The sequence below is a fragment of the Epinephelus fuscoguttatus genome, linkage group LG9 (genome assembly GCF_011397635.1).
Source record: "Epinephelus fuscoguttatus linkage group LG9, E.fuscoguttatus.final_Chr_v1".
In the NCBI taxonomy this organism is placed as follows: domain Eukaryota; kingdom Metazoa; phylum Chordata; class Actinopteri; order Perciformes; family Serranidae; genus Epinephelus; species Epinephelus fuscoguttatus.
In genome coordinates, this window is record NC_064760.1 from 13,469,607 (window position 1) to 13,482,715 (window position 13,109).

Sequence of the window (13,109 nt, forward strand, 5' to 3'; positions counted from 1 at the left end):
AAGTGAATGACATGAACTGCACTTAACATGCCACCGCTTCCAGTGTCTCTCTCCTGATGCTTCACTTCTTTCCCTCACTCTATCTGTCTCTCATTTACTTACACATTCAACCCTTCTTACTTTTTTTTTTTTTTTTTTACTCATGTCCCCTTGCCTTGACCTCTGCTGATGTATTCTGTCATGATCATTTGTCAGACAGTTCTAGGACATTCACACAGAATGAACCCCATTACTGTGTATTACAGTAACGCACTTATCTCCCCCCCTCTCTCTTTTTCTCCCCCAGTGACTTGAGTAAAAACCAGATTTTTGACATTGCTGCTGATGCTTTCAGTGGCCTCCGCTCACTCACCTCACTGTAAGTATGACAAACGTACATGCAAACACACACGGGCACGTGCGCGCACACACATATCCCGACAGGAAAGTAATTGCATTTCCAGACATTTAGCAAATAAAAATGTTGTCGCTGTCGATGTTGACAACTGGACCACAACGCTGCAGAGGGTGTGTATGTGCTGTGTGTGTGTCATTGTATTTGCTTGTGCGTGTGTGGAATGGTACGTGCCTGTAATCAGTCAGTGCATGTGTGTGTGTGTGTGTGAGTGTGTGTGTGTAACTGAGGGTGAATGTGATAAGAACATGAAGGACAGTTTAATTTGAATCAATCTGGAGCATGAAAATGAGACAGACAGACAAGAAGGGGTAGACAAGGTGAACTCTGCGGGGTGTTAAAACTGAATACACACACACACATAGCCAAGTCGGTTGAATGGGAATGTCACTGAGATGCAGGACTTTTGCAGCAGAGGCCAGCTGAGGCGTGATATGGCAAAGTATAAAATTGCTCAAGTGAATTAAATGGTTGCAACTGCAGTTGGAAGCACATCTCAAACATGATTTCAGTTTTTGACGATCAAATGAGATAAATGGTCCGACAGCGCACTCAGTGAGAAAACCCTCAGTGCTAAAAATGACTGCATGTCTTTTATAATCTGACAAAAATGCTAAAAATCATGCTGGAAGCAGACACTTTGTCTCTTTGATTTCAAAACTCCATCAGTTCTTGTCCCTAAAATAGTTGTTCCAACTCGCTGAGCGTGATGGCTTTTTCATTCCGAGCAGATGTATTCAGGGTCTCCTCTGCCTTCAGGAGAAGCTAGATATTAGTGGAATTTTAAAGATGTGTTGATCAAACATCACAGTAATAACAAAGGATGTCTCGTTTTAGAAACTGACTCCATCTGCTTTCTTTTCTGGGTTTTTCAAAAGGAAACTCCCTCTCAGACTTTAGCAAAAGGCAGTGACGTAGGTGACAGAGCTGATGCCCTCCCCTCCCTCATCCTTCACACACACAGTTTGTGGACAGTGTGACTGTGGCTTAGTGTGTATACATGAAGGTAGAAGATGGTACTGTTTTATTACAATCAAACCTTTATTAACCAGTTGTAGATGCAATAGGATTCAGTATAATGTAATTCCACATTTATACTGTATTGATTCATGTATTTGAACACATTTACAGTGCCATAGTCAGTGTGTTACTTACTGTAAATGGTGGTTGGCATGCTTCAAGTTTGGAGAAGCAGACAGAAGCACCGACACGGAAACATAACAGTTCTGTTGTGGACACTGTGGTAGTTATCAACACAAGATCAAAACTTCTGTCTGCTTCCCCTAACTGGGAGTGGTAGATCAGCAATACACAATTTTCAAAGTTTGACTCAGTCAAGAGGAGACACATAAGGTGAGCTGGGGGGTGTCGGTGTCATCACGCAGAAACCTACGTCAGGTCACATGAAACAATGTTTTAAAGGGGCTTGGGGAAATGAAATTTTGACATGTAAAATATGCATCCTTCAAACAAAATTTTAAGCTACAGAATGATGGAAAACCTCCCAAAAATAGTAGCCACTCTTTGAGGTATCATTTCTCAAAGTTTTGTGTTTAAGTGTCGCTGACCAGTGAAAACAGAATATCTTCAAACCTGATGATTCAGATTTTTTTCCAGATGGATTTGCATAAAACATTTGAAATCTTACTGTATTAACTAAAAAAGACATCATCATATACTGAAAAAATACCTTTTTGTTCGTAGCTAATGAAAAATGGACATTTTAGAGTTGCCTGGTTTTCAAAGGACAGCGACTAAAGCTTTATCACTTTGTTTTCAGCTGAGACTCTATTATATAACAGCCATTGTCATGACGAACTGATAAACGATTTAGGCATCAAACTTTGTTTTCTAATGAAGGTATTTCATTTCAATGTAAACCTGTTTTGCAAAACCAATTCCACCACTCCACGCTGAACTATAATTTTCAGCAGGCTTATATGTAGGATATAAATATGAAAGCATTATAATGTGAGTTACACTAAATATTACTCAGAGTTGCAATTGTCAGAGAGGCCAAAGAGTATATCATCTGCTTTCTCACTGTATGCCGCTTCTCATCACAGTAATTTAAAGATTAAAATAAAAAATCTCTTGTGGCGGATTTAAGTCGGAACAATGTCCACAAAAAGAAGTGTTTACTGTGCCTCACAGCCGGCCTCAGACCACATAAGTCTCATTGTGTTCGGACAGCTTTGTAAACACTGTAGCCTAAATGATGTTGTTTTGACTGTCCTGTGCAGGGTGTTGTACGGAAACAAGATCACAGAGCTGCCCAAGGGATTGTTTGATGGACTGGTTTCCCTGCAGCTACTGTAAGTACTGTCTGTGTGGTCTGTTGTTATGTGTGTACCTGTGTGTATGTGTGTGGTCCCTCCAGAAAACAATGAAATACATTATTCAGAAAACAAAAGACACTCAAATATGGGATGAATTACACAGGAAGCCCTGTATTGTTGTGGATTTGTGATGGAAAAATGTAGTGCTACAATTTCCTTCAGAAAATGGACCAAGTGGCAACCAGTGAGCATGTGAGATGTAAAATAAAAGAACAGCCTACACAGTCAAAGACCCTTATTATAGGTGATTTATCAGCAAGGAACATGACTGCTGTGTGGCATCACTGACAGTAGAAAAAATAACAGTCAGTGTTTGTGAAAATATATAAAAAGTGAGATGGAAAACTACTAGCATCCTCATGTTAAATCAGAAGTGAATTATTCATTTATTCATTCATTTCCATAACGGCTTACCCTCTTGGGGGTCGTGGGGGGGCTGGAGCCTATCCAGCTGACATTGGGCGAGAGGCAGGGTACACCCTGGACAGGTCACCAGACTATCACAGGGCTGACACATAGAGACAAACAACCATTCACACTCACATTCACACCTACGGACAATTTAGAGTCACTAATTAACCTGCATGTCTTTGGACTGTGGGAGGAAGCTGGAGTTGGACGGCCAGGAAAAATGCAATTTCCTATGTCTTAGCTTTATTAAGATTTTTGAAAGATAAGTTTGACAGTTTAATACCAGTTAAGGCTTTATTTTCAGATTAATGATATTCAGTGCCTTTTAAGATGTTTTAAGGATTGTGGGAACCCTGTGTAAGTTTTTATTGATTCAAGTAACACACCTAAACCACATAAATCATAGCATAATGGCAACAACATTTAAGAAAAGTACAAAACCCAGCTCCATTATAACTCACAAGGTTCACAGACAAGACGATTGTCTTTTGCCAGCACATTATCCCCAGAAAAGACTGCATGCTAACCTTACTAGCATATGCCTATGACGTTTTACACTGCATAAATTAGCCTTGCAGCTAGAAGAATTTTCCTCTACTAATGTGAAGCTGGGAATAAAAGAGGCATTCAGGGTAACCCTACAAAATTTAGCTTCGTTATAAGTCACAAGTTTCACAGAGGGAACAGTTGTCTTTTGCTAGACAAGTTTCTTCACAAATACTGCATGCTAACATTATAAGCACATGCCTATGCCATTTTACATTGCATAAATTAGCCTAGCAGCAAGAGGAGTTTTCCTTTGCTAATGTGAAGCTGGGAACTTAAAGGTGACCTGAAAATTGGCTCCATTTTAACTCACAAGTTCCACAGACAAAACAATTGTCTCTTGCTAGACAAGTTTCTTCACAAATACTGCATGCTAACGTTATTAGCACATGCCTGTGCCATTTTACATTGCATAAATTAGCCTAGCAGCTAGAGGAGTTTTCCTTTGCTAATGTGAGGCTGGGAACTTAAAGGTGACCCAAAATTTGGCTCCATTTTAACTCACAAGTTCCACAGACAAAACAATTGTCTCTTGCTAGACATGATTTCTTCACAAACACTGCATGCTAACAAGATAACCTCGCCACTATGTTGATTCCAATTGAAGCATCATAATGGTAAGTAGTTGTGGCTTTATTTGTGTTAGTGTTGTTCTTAATTTTCCCTGATTAAGATGATTTAGTGGCTTGGCTTTCAAGAGTCATATCTAAAATACATTACCTTTGTATCATAATCAGAGCTAAGGCCAATTTAATGTGCTTCAATACACAGTGTGGTGGTAATTTTATGAGGAAAAGCAAATCTTGGTAATCATCATTATTGCACAGCGACAGCTATAGTAGAATCCCCTCTTCCTGCATTAACCCTCCATCTGTCCTGCATTGTGTGTGTGAGACAGAGAGTGTGTGTGAGTGTGTGTATACAGAAAAGTCTCTCTTAAATGATCAACATGAACCAAATTGATGCACTGCAATAAAATCTGTAATCTCCCATACTTCTTCTAAACATTTACTGGGAGTCAAACTATTAATGGTGAATAATTCCTCATGGGCACAGGTTCAAACTGCAGTGGCGGTTCAGCATGCAGTAAAAAGAATCGGACTCCTGTTACGGCTACACTGGTACTGTATGTGGCATATGGTCCTTGCGAATGCCGCAGTCCACTGCAGAAACAGCTAATGTTCTGGGCTTTTCCATCGTAAAGTGAAGTGAAGCAAAGAGAATGAGGATGAGTGAATCTAACCCACAAACACCTTTTACGGGCTTAGGTGGATCATTGGGATGCATGGTGCATAGTCAGACACTGAGAGAAAGAAGGGGGAGGGAGGTGGATGGACAGATAAAATAATGGATGGATGGATGGAGAGGGGAAAGATGGAAAAAGACATGGACATAAGGAAGAAGACAGAATTGGAGAAACCCAGAAAGAAAGAAGAAATGTGTAAATGTAAGGTGACATCATTAACATTTAGCGTCCCCTGATTGAACAAGCATTTCCCTCACACCTTGTCATGAGGATGTTAAACACTGAAACACCGAATGCTTTGTATTTGTTTTTACATGCACATGTGATCCCTTAATAGGATAATTCAGGAGTGCTTCTGTGCATTTGTGACTGCTTCAATCGATGAATAAATAAAGTACTGGGTGTCTAGTTAATATTCATGTCTTGCCACATCATTGGTCAATCCCACAAAGACACTGCCTGCGGGTGTTGGCGCTCGCTCAGCAGGCGTTCGGAGGGAATATTTCTTTTAATATTTAGCCGCTGACAGACTTCCAAAAACGTCGGTCAGTTTGTCAGGAATTTCAAGATGCTGTTGTTATTACTATAGTGTAATAATTATAAATTATATATTAACTTTCACTGGTGAATCAAGCAGCATGTCAACCTTCCATGACAAAGATGTGTTTATTGCTTTGTATAGCTACTGGTCTGCTGTTTATATTGTCTGCGCTGCTTTGTTTTACTGGTGCAGTTTCAAGTAATTAGTTCCCCCTGTGAGCTGCCTAATGAGGCGTGGATATGTCGCAGAGCAGCGTGTGTGTGTGTGTGTGTGTGTGTGTGCGTGTGTGTGTGTGTGTGTGTGTGTGTGTGTGTGTGCGTGTGCGTGTATCTGCCTGTGAGTGTATGTATAAGCGAGTTGGTGCCAGTATAGACGCTCGTTAGGATGACTTGAGATGATTAAGCTGAGCTGCTGTACCAAGCGCCGAGTTAGTCACCTGTCTGACAAAGAAAGAAGAGTAGGAGAGTGTGAGAGGGACAAAGAATTAAAGAGAAGAGTGTTTGTGTGATAAAAGAGCAAAAAGATCGAGGAAGAGACAGACAGGAAGTGGAGGAAAGAAAGAAAGTACAGGGAAGAAGCTGTCAACTTGGCCGTATTAGCTAATGAAGTGTGGGTATGGAAGAGCGAGATGGAGGAAAGGGTGGAGGTGCAAACCTTTCCTGTCATTTACCTAATCCCTCTATCACATTTCTCATTTCCCTTTTTCTCTATCCTCCATGTTGGCTGCCAGCCTCTTTCACTTAATTGTATATCTGTGTCACTCAGAATTACATTTTTCGCCTGGCCCTTCGCTGTCTCTCGCCACTATTTCCTCCATCCCATCTCCATTCTTCTACCTCCTCTCTTTCTCTTTCCTTTACCCCCTGTCGCCACCTGTCTCTCCCATTAAAACAAGATATAACACTCCCACCCAACAGTAGATTTGCCCAGAAAGTGCTCCAGAAGTGAAAGTGAAAATATATAAAACCGCAATTTTCAGATTTATGTGTCACAGCCAGAAAAAATATAATCATGACTGTGGAGAGGATAGGAGAGGCTATAGGGAGGGACAAGGAGGAGAAACAGAGAGGAGGAGGAGAAGAAAAAGACTGGGGAGAAAAGTAGTGTTTTGGCAGTAGAGATGAATCTGAGAAAAATAAATTATCTCATTATCTGCATGTTCTTATCTTTTGTTTGTGTTGAGATAATAAAGCTAAATAAGTAAAACAAATACAGATAAATAACAAATGTTTCTCGCTTGTGTTTCAGGCTGCTGAATGCCAACAAAATTAACTGTTTGAGAGTGAACACCTTCCAAGACCTGCAGAACCTCAACCTGCTGTCGCTGTATGACAACAAGCTGCAGACCATCAGCAAAGGACTATTCACCCCGCTGCGCTCCATCAAGACTCTGTGAGTAGAGTCAGGCTTTTAAGAGTTTTTTATGGACCCCAGGATAGACAGAAAATTAACCAGCATACTATTCTGACAAGCAATTTTTTGTTTCACTCGTTATTCATCCAGAATTTTTCTTTCATCTGTCATATGTGACAGGTAATTGAATATCTGAAGGTTTTGGACTGTTAGTTGGGCAAAAGAAGCAAATTAAAGACCAATATTTCTTAAACATTTCATAGAGTCAACGATTAATCAGGATGATTTAGGTAATGAATTTAATGATGACTTCTAGCCCTCTTTTTATCCCATAAAGTAATACATTGATGTTTAAATGTGATTATTGAGACAGACAGGGGAAAGAGGCCAACATACTTAAAACACATTTACCACTGTCATGTTTAGTATACTTCATCATTTCCTTTGCTAAAGTTTTCCTTTAGTTAAGTCAAAGTATCTGTAAGTAGAGCTTTGAAAGCTCTGTTGGTGGTCATGTTAACAGTACAGTCTCTTTATTCTAATCACTGTTTCTGCTGCTCAAAACTTAAAACACCAGCCTGGTCTCACTCCCAGGTCGTCAAATATTAACGTAACCCCTCACTGTCTGATACAGATGCACAGAGTTCTCTTTAGCTTCTGTTTGTGATGCAGCAGGCGTTCAGCTAACTACAATGTAAACCCATCAGCAGCAATATTCGACACTCAGAGCACCTGCTATAAAGAGTGACAAAGTTTGTGTAAGGTGGTCAGGGTGGTAGAATGGGTCAAACACAGGACTTTCACCCAGGAGACTGCAGCTCATGTCCCATGTGAAACCAAAAGTCAGCACTGTCTTATTTAACATACATAAGTTACACACAATACACCATGTATTAATCTCTTTGCTACGTAACGTTGAACCCTAACCCCATAACAAATGGACTTATTTGAACCCAAACCATCATTTTTTTGTCTAAATCTAACCAAGTAGTCTAACCGCCACCATTTCGCAATGTTAAACATGTGTAATGCGTTTCACCCTGGAGACAGCTGTGCATCTCATAGATGCTAAATGGTGGCCTCTGAGTTGATATCAGATGTCTGTGTTTGACGACCTGGGAGTACGAATGCGTTTGAAATACGTCACCTCCTGTATGCTAAAAGAAAGATTCCACACCAGCAGTTTCAGCCAGGTCTCACTTCCAGGACATCAAAAAAAAACGCAGCTTGGCCAATAGCCCTTGGCAAAGATACGGATGCATAATGCACCCAGGCTTTGAACCAACTCGAATGTAAACCCATCTGCATTATTATTAGACATTCAGAGCAACAGATGTAGTAAATAGAGCATGAAAGTCCGCTGAGGGTGGGTAGAATAGGAGGTGGATGTATCGAAAGAGCACAGGACTTTGACCCAGGAGACCAGTGTTTGTGTCCTGTGTGAAAATAAAAGGCAACGTTGACTTATTTTGTCACAACAATCTTTAGTCACGTGTCGACTGACCTGACTGACAACAAATGCAAAATCTTCCTATTCCTGACCAAGTAGAAAGCTAACATCTATAAATGTAGTAACTGTGAGGTCCTCCTCTTTTCTTGTCCTGTGACAAACCCATCTTCTTCCCTCCTCTCTGTCCCCTCTCTTTTTCAGTCATCTGGCCCAGAATCCCTTTATGTGTGACTGTCACCTGAAGTGGCTGGCAGACTACCTGTTTGACAACCCAATTGAGACCAGTGGCGCACGCTGCAGCCACCCCAGACGGCTGGCTAACAAGCGCATCAGCCAGGTTAAAGGCAAGAAGTTCAGGTGCACAGGTAAGAAATGAGTTCACACAGACACACCTAAACACACACAAGCAAACATGCAGGGAGTCACCTCTGAAGATTAATATAGACTCATATTAATCAGGTGAAAGATGCAAAGTAATGCAAGATGAAGAAGTAAAACATGGAGATTTAAAAACACACGTTGGTTTATGTGTGCAGTTAGATACTGATGTGCGTTTACTGAAACACACACACACACAAACATTCACATACAGTCTCTGTGTCTCTCTCTGGTAGTATTTTATTAGTGTTATTTCCTTTGATACGAGCCGTGGGTCTCACTAATTACAACACAGACCAATTCAGTATACTGAAGCAGCACAATAACTAACTCAGCAGGGACTGGCCATAGACTGTGATCGCCCACTTGTGTAAGCGTGCGAATGAGTGTGTGTGTGTGTGTGTGTGTGTGTGTGAGGCTGTTTACACTTCACATCCTCAGTATCTCTCTGCAGTGGCTCCTCATGTTGTTTTCTCTGTCTTAAACATAATGCCTTTTTTATGGATCACTGGAAACAAACTATATGAACTGTGTGAGAACAATGGTTATAAGCAAATCCTTGGTTTACTATGCAGCAGACTAGGGGACCACTGTCAACTGTTTCAGTTCCAACAGTCACTTTAACCTTAAACTGAATGGGATTGTGTTCAGAAAAGACGGTCACGTAATAGATTTGGCTTTTAATTTGACTATATGAGCAACAGCATTGTTATGATTTAAATGTATCCTATGTTTATTTCACAATAAGCAACAAAGTGCTTTATACAACAGCAGGTATGTTATCGAGAAATCACTTTCTGTCAGGGATGTTTTGTTTTATCTGGAAAAAGCTTAACAAAAAAATGCAGCAGCAGATGGAACAGAAAGCACAAAATATTTGACAAAAAAAGATTTTACCTTTTACTAAAAGAATTGTTTCCTTCACAGTCAACTTAGTTTCATTAGTACCTGTAAGACTGACCATTTATACCCCTTTTCCACCAACAAGAAACAGATTCTGTTCCAGTTGTGAGGCTAATTTGGACTGTTATAAGCATTTTGACCAAACCCAAAAAGTTGTTTCCTAGCTGGAATCCCATAAACTGTAGTGTGAATTTTCATGACATAATTGGGCGTGTCATATTCTACATCTCGGAAAGACAGGATTGAATCTTGCACGTAATAGTCTTCTATGTGTTTTATTATTAATAGTTGGTCCATGCTGTTTTTCTGGAGTAGGATATAAGCTAATATCTGTAATAACAGAACAAAAGCTTGCAGGTAAAGAACACAGTCCACCGTCTTGCTACTACTGTTTAGTTCCGTTGTACATTGGTCAACGCCATTGTCAGAGGATGAATCCTTGATTACAATGGTTCTGCTAGAAACAAGGGCTGTGTCACTAGATAACACCAAGATTCCAAGAACTAGTTCAAGAACCAGAGCTTAAATGAGCTGCGTTTCCACCAACCACTTTCGGTATAGTACCCTTTAAGCCAGTACGAAACCTGTACAGATGTACCTAAAATCTACATCCAAGTTTTTTCTCTGCAGACAGTACTTTTAAAAGTAGGCAAAGTAGATACTGGATAGCTTTGACACTGCTCTATCCAGCCTTCACTGTATTTTCTCTTCAGGGGCGATTCAAGGGACGTCTGCACCATGCTGATCATGCAAGCCAATATTTTGAGAAGAACAAAAGAACAGGATGGAGTGTTAAGAGTCAGTCAAAGTCGATGAGATATCAAAAAATAGCAGCCTTGTGCACTGAGGCTTTGTAGAGCAAGAGGGATGGTTCTCTCTTCACCAGTTGACAGTCTGCAGTGTTTCTAGCTCCACCTTCGGGTATCGCATCAGTGTGCTAGGTGCCTCAACAGAGCCGTTACAAAAAACAATACAGAATGGGATGGTTGAATTGGTACCATTCACAACTTTTGACTATGAAAACCCAACAGTGACCATTACAGTGTGGTACAAACTGAACTGGATTTAACTGGACTACTTGGTGGAAACAAGGCTATGGTGGAAAAGGGGTATCAAGTGATGTGTCACAAACTGGCTCAGAGAATGTGTCAAGGAGGGAGTCCATACAAGGTTTTACTTAAACAATTTATTAAACAACAATGAACACAAATATCAGCAATGCATAGATGTGTGTCAGCTGTTCTGTAGGAAGGCAGAAAGAAAGAATAAACACATGGCCTAGCTTTTGTATCTTAAGAACTCAGGTGAGCCTAATAGGCTGACGACCCTTCCTTGTAAGGTAACGGCCTGTCAAGTCTGGCCAAAATAGCGTCTCACATGAGATTTCCACCCCTCCTGTTCCCTGAAATGGTATACCCCAGCCTAAACTGGGCACACAATAAACAGCATAACCAACACTATTAAATGGTGAGGGCTTTTATCCAAAGTGCTTTGCAGTATCATGAGCGCATGTGGTACATTTTTAGCATGGAAGGTCTCAGTGGTAAGCAGGCCCCTAATGTTAGTGCTCTGCCCATGGAGCTAATCGACGTAACTAGATTAGAAATGCTCCTAAAGCTGATTGTGGCGGTCCTCTTTGCTTCAGCCCTTGCTGTCTGCAGTCCCATGCCTCTCCTTGCATCTCCTCTTCTTCTCTGGACCTGTGTGGACATATTTCGCTATGTGGTGGGCAGTTCTCTGGTCCCGTCCCCTTCCTGTGTGGATCTGCAGCTGTCTGTTGCCTCTCCTATCCTGTATGGACCCTGCCCCCCTGACTGATTGGTGCAGCTCTCTGTTGCCCCACCTTCCTCCTCCTGTGTGGACCTGCATTCTGATTGGTTCGTGCAGCTGTCTCTTGTGCTTGATCTAACCATGTGGCCCCGCCTACTGTGGCATCACATGGTTCCGTCAAGCGCCAGGGACCGCCCAGCACACACCCACCTGCCTCTCCCAGCCAATCACACGCCTTGGAGCTAAAAAATTATTCATACTTTACTTCTGTTTGTTTGCATTTATGTGTAAGGCTTTGGATACATGGGACTCTAACTGTGGTTGAAATAAATAGGACTAGAAAAGTAATCTAACATCAGAATATTTCAGGGGTATTTCATTGATTATAATTATCAATAAGTTAAGTGCTTCTTAACAACCATATCCACCATAAATGCTCAACTTTTCCTGTGAAAAATATTGATATGTCTTCATAGGGCCTCAAATGCTTGTTCAAGTGCAGTCACACCAGATTTTGTTTTACTTTCATTTCAGTGAAGAGCAGGACTAGATGCTTTCGCTTCTGGTTCAATCTGATTTCAGGAAACTATGCAAAAATTACTGTTTATTATTGGTAAACACAACATTCAAATCTGGCCCCGTCTCCCTACACTGCCTCTACATACACTGCTGCACTACTGTAGGAACATTACATTTGTTGAAATGTAAAAACAATACTTTGGCAGGCTAACTAAGCTAACCGCCAGAACGCCCCTGTCCAGCAGGAAACAGGTTAATTCCACGTCGCTCTTCATCCCCATCCTCTCCGTCAGCGCTTGCCAGGAGGAGAAAGCCAATCCCAGATTCACTCTCTTTTTTAAAAGAGCTTTGCCTGCTTGGCTTTTCATCACACTATATTTGCATTTTTTGGTGGTTTCTTTTGGTACTGTGTCCGCAGTTTACATAGCTTTCTCTTAGATGCGTGATGATTTCGGTCTGGTACCTGGCAGCAACTGTTTTGTAAGTGTGTACTCCAACTGCACATTTTTTGGCTGAGGGCTACACACCCAGAAATGTTCCGAACATAGCAAAATGAGAAGAAAAGAAATCCAGGCAGAGGGCAGAATCTCAGCAGATAAATTCACTGCCAAACACCTCGAGTGAATCATTAGTGATGATTGAAAGGTATTACATCTCTGCGAGTCTCGCAAGCCCTCCAATGTCTAGACAGTTTGAAAGAGGGGTGATATTGCACTCTCACTCAGGTGATTTTAAAATTTTGTTGCGATTCTAGTTTATATCAATGCTTAGCGAAAATACACACTGAGAGAGCAGGACACGTCTTGGCCGTAGTGAGTGCAGGACAGTGACAGAGGTTACAGACAATAAAATGTTTGATTAGAAGTCGTATAAATTACAATACTCTGGACTGCTGTGGTTATCCCCTTCATCATCCTAGCTCCTGCAATTTATGTTTTACAACCTTTGACAGCTGAAATTAGAGCTAAACTAGAATTTTCCAAACAATTAAACTCCAACAAGAAACACTTCAGACAGAGATTGATAATGTGGCAGTGGAGGCAAGAGTTTCAGTTGTATATTTCTTGAGATAATGTTATCCTTTATTATAAGGTGCATATAGAATCAGGTCATATGTAATGGGACAATGTTTTAATTAAAACCCACAGAGTTTAACATGAAGAACTTTCTGTCTCTGGTCTTTTCTTTCTCTCTTGCCCTCCATCTCTCTCCCCCTCTTGCCTTTTGTCTCCTTGTCTCTCTGTTGACCTAATTTACCC

General features: G+C 41.0%; 1 protein-coding gene across 1 annotated transcript in view; it reads left to right on the top strand.

The window, feature by feature from the left end:
* slit3 (slit homolog 3 (Drosophila)) overlaps positions 1-13,109 on the top strand; it is a 353,029-nt gene that overhangs the window by 257,415 nt on the left and 82,505 nt on the right. The window contains exons 10-13 of the mRNA XM_049586786.1: positions 287-358; positions 2,638-2,709; positions 6,726-6,869; positions 8,482-8,645. Coding sequence (XP_049442743.1) covers positions 287-358; positions 2,638-2,709; positions 6,726-6,869; positions 8,482-8,645 — 452 coding nt within the window. The remainder of the gene's footprint in view (positions 1-286; positions 359-2,637; positions 2,710-6,725; positions 6,870-8,481; positions 8,646-13,109) is intronic.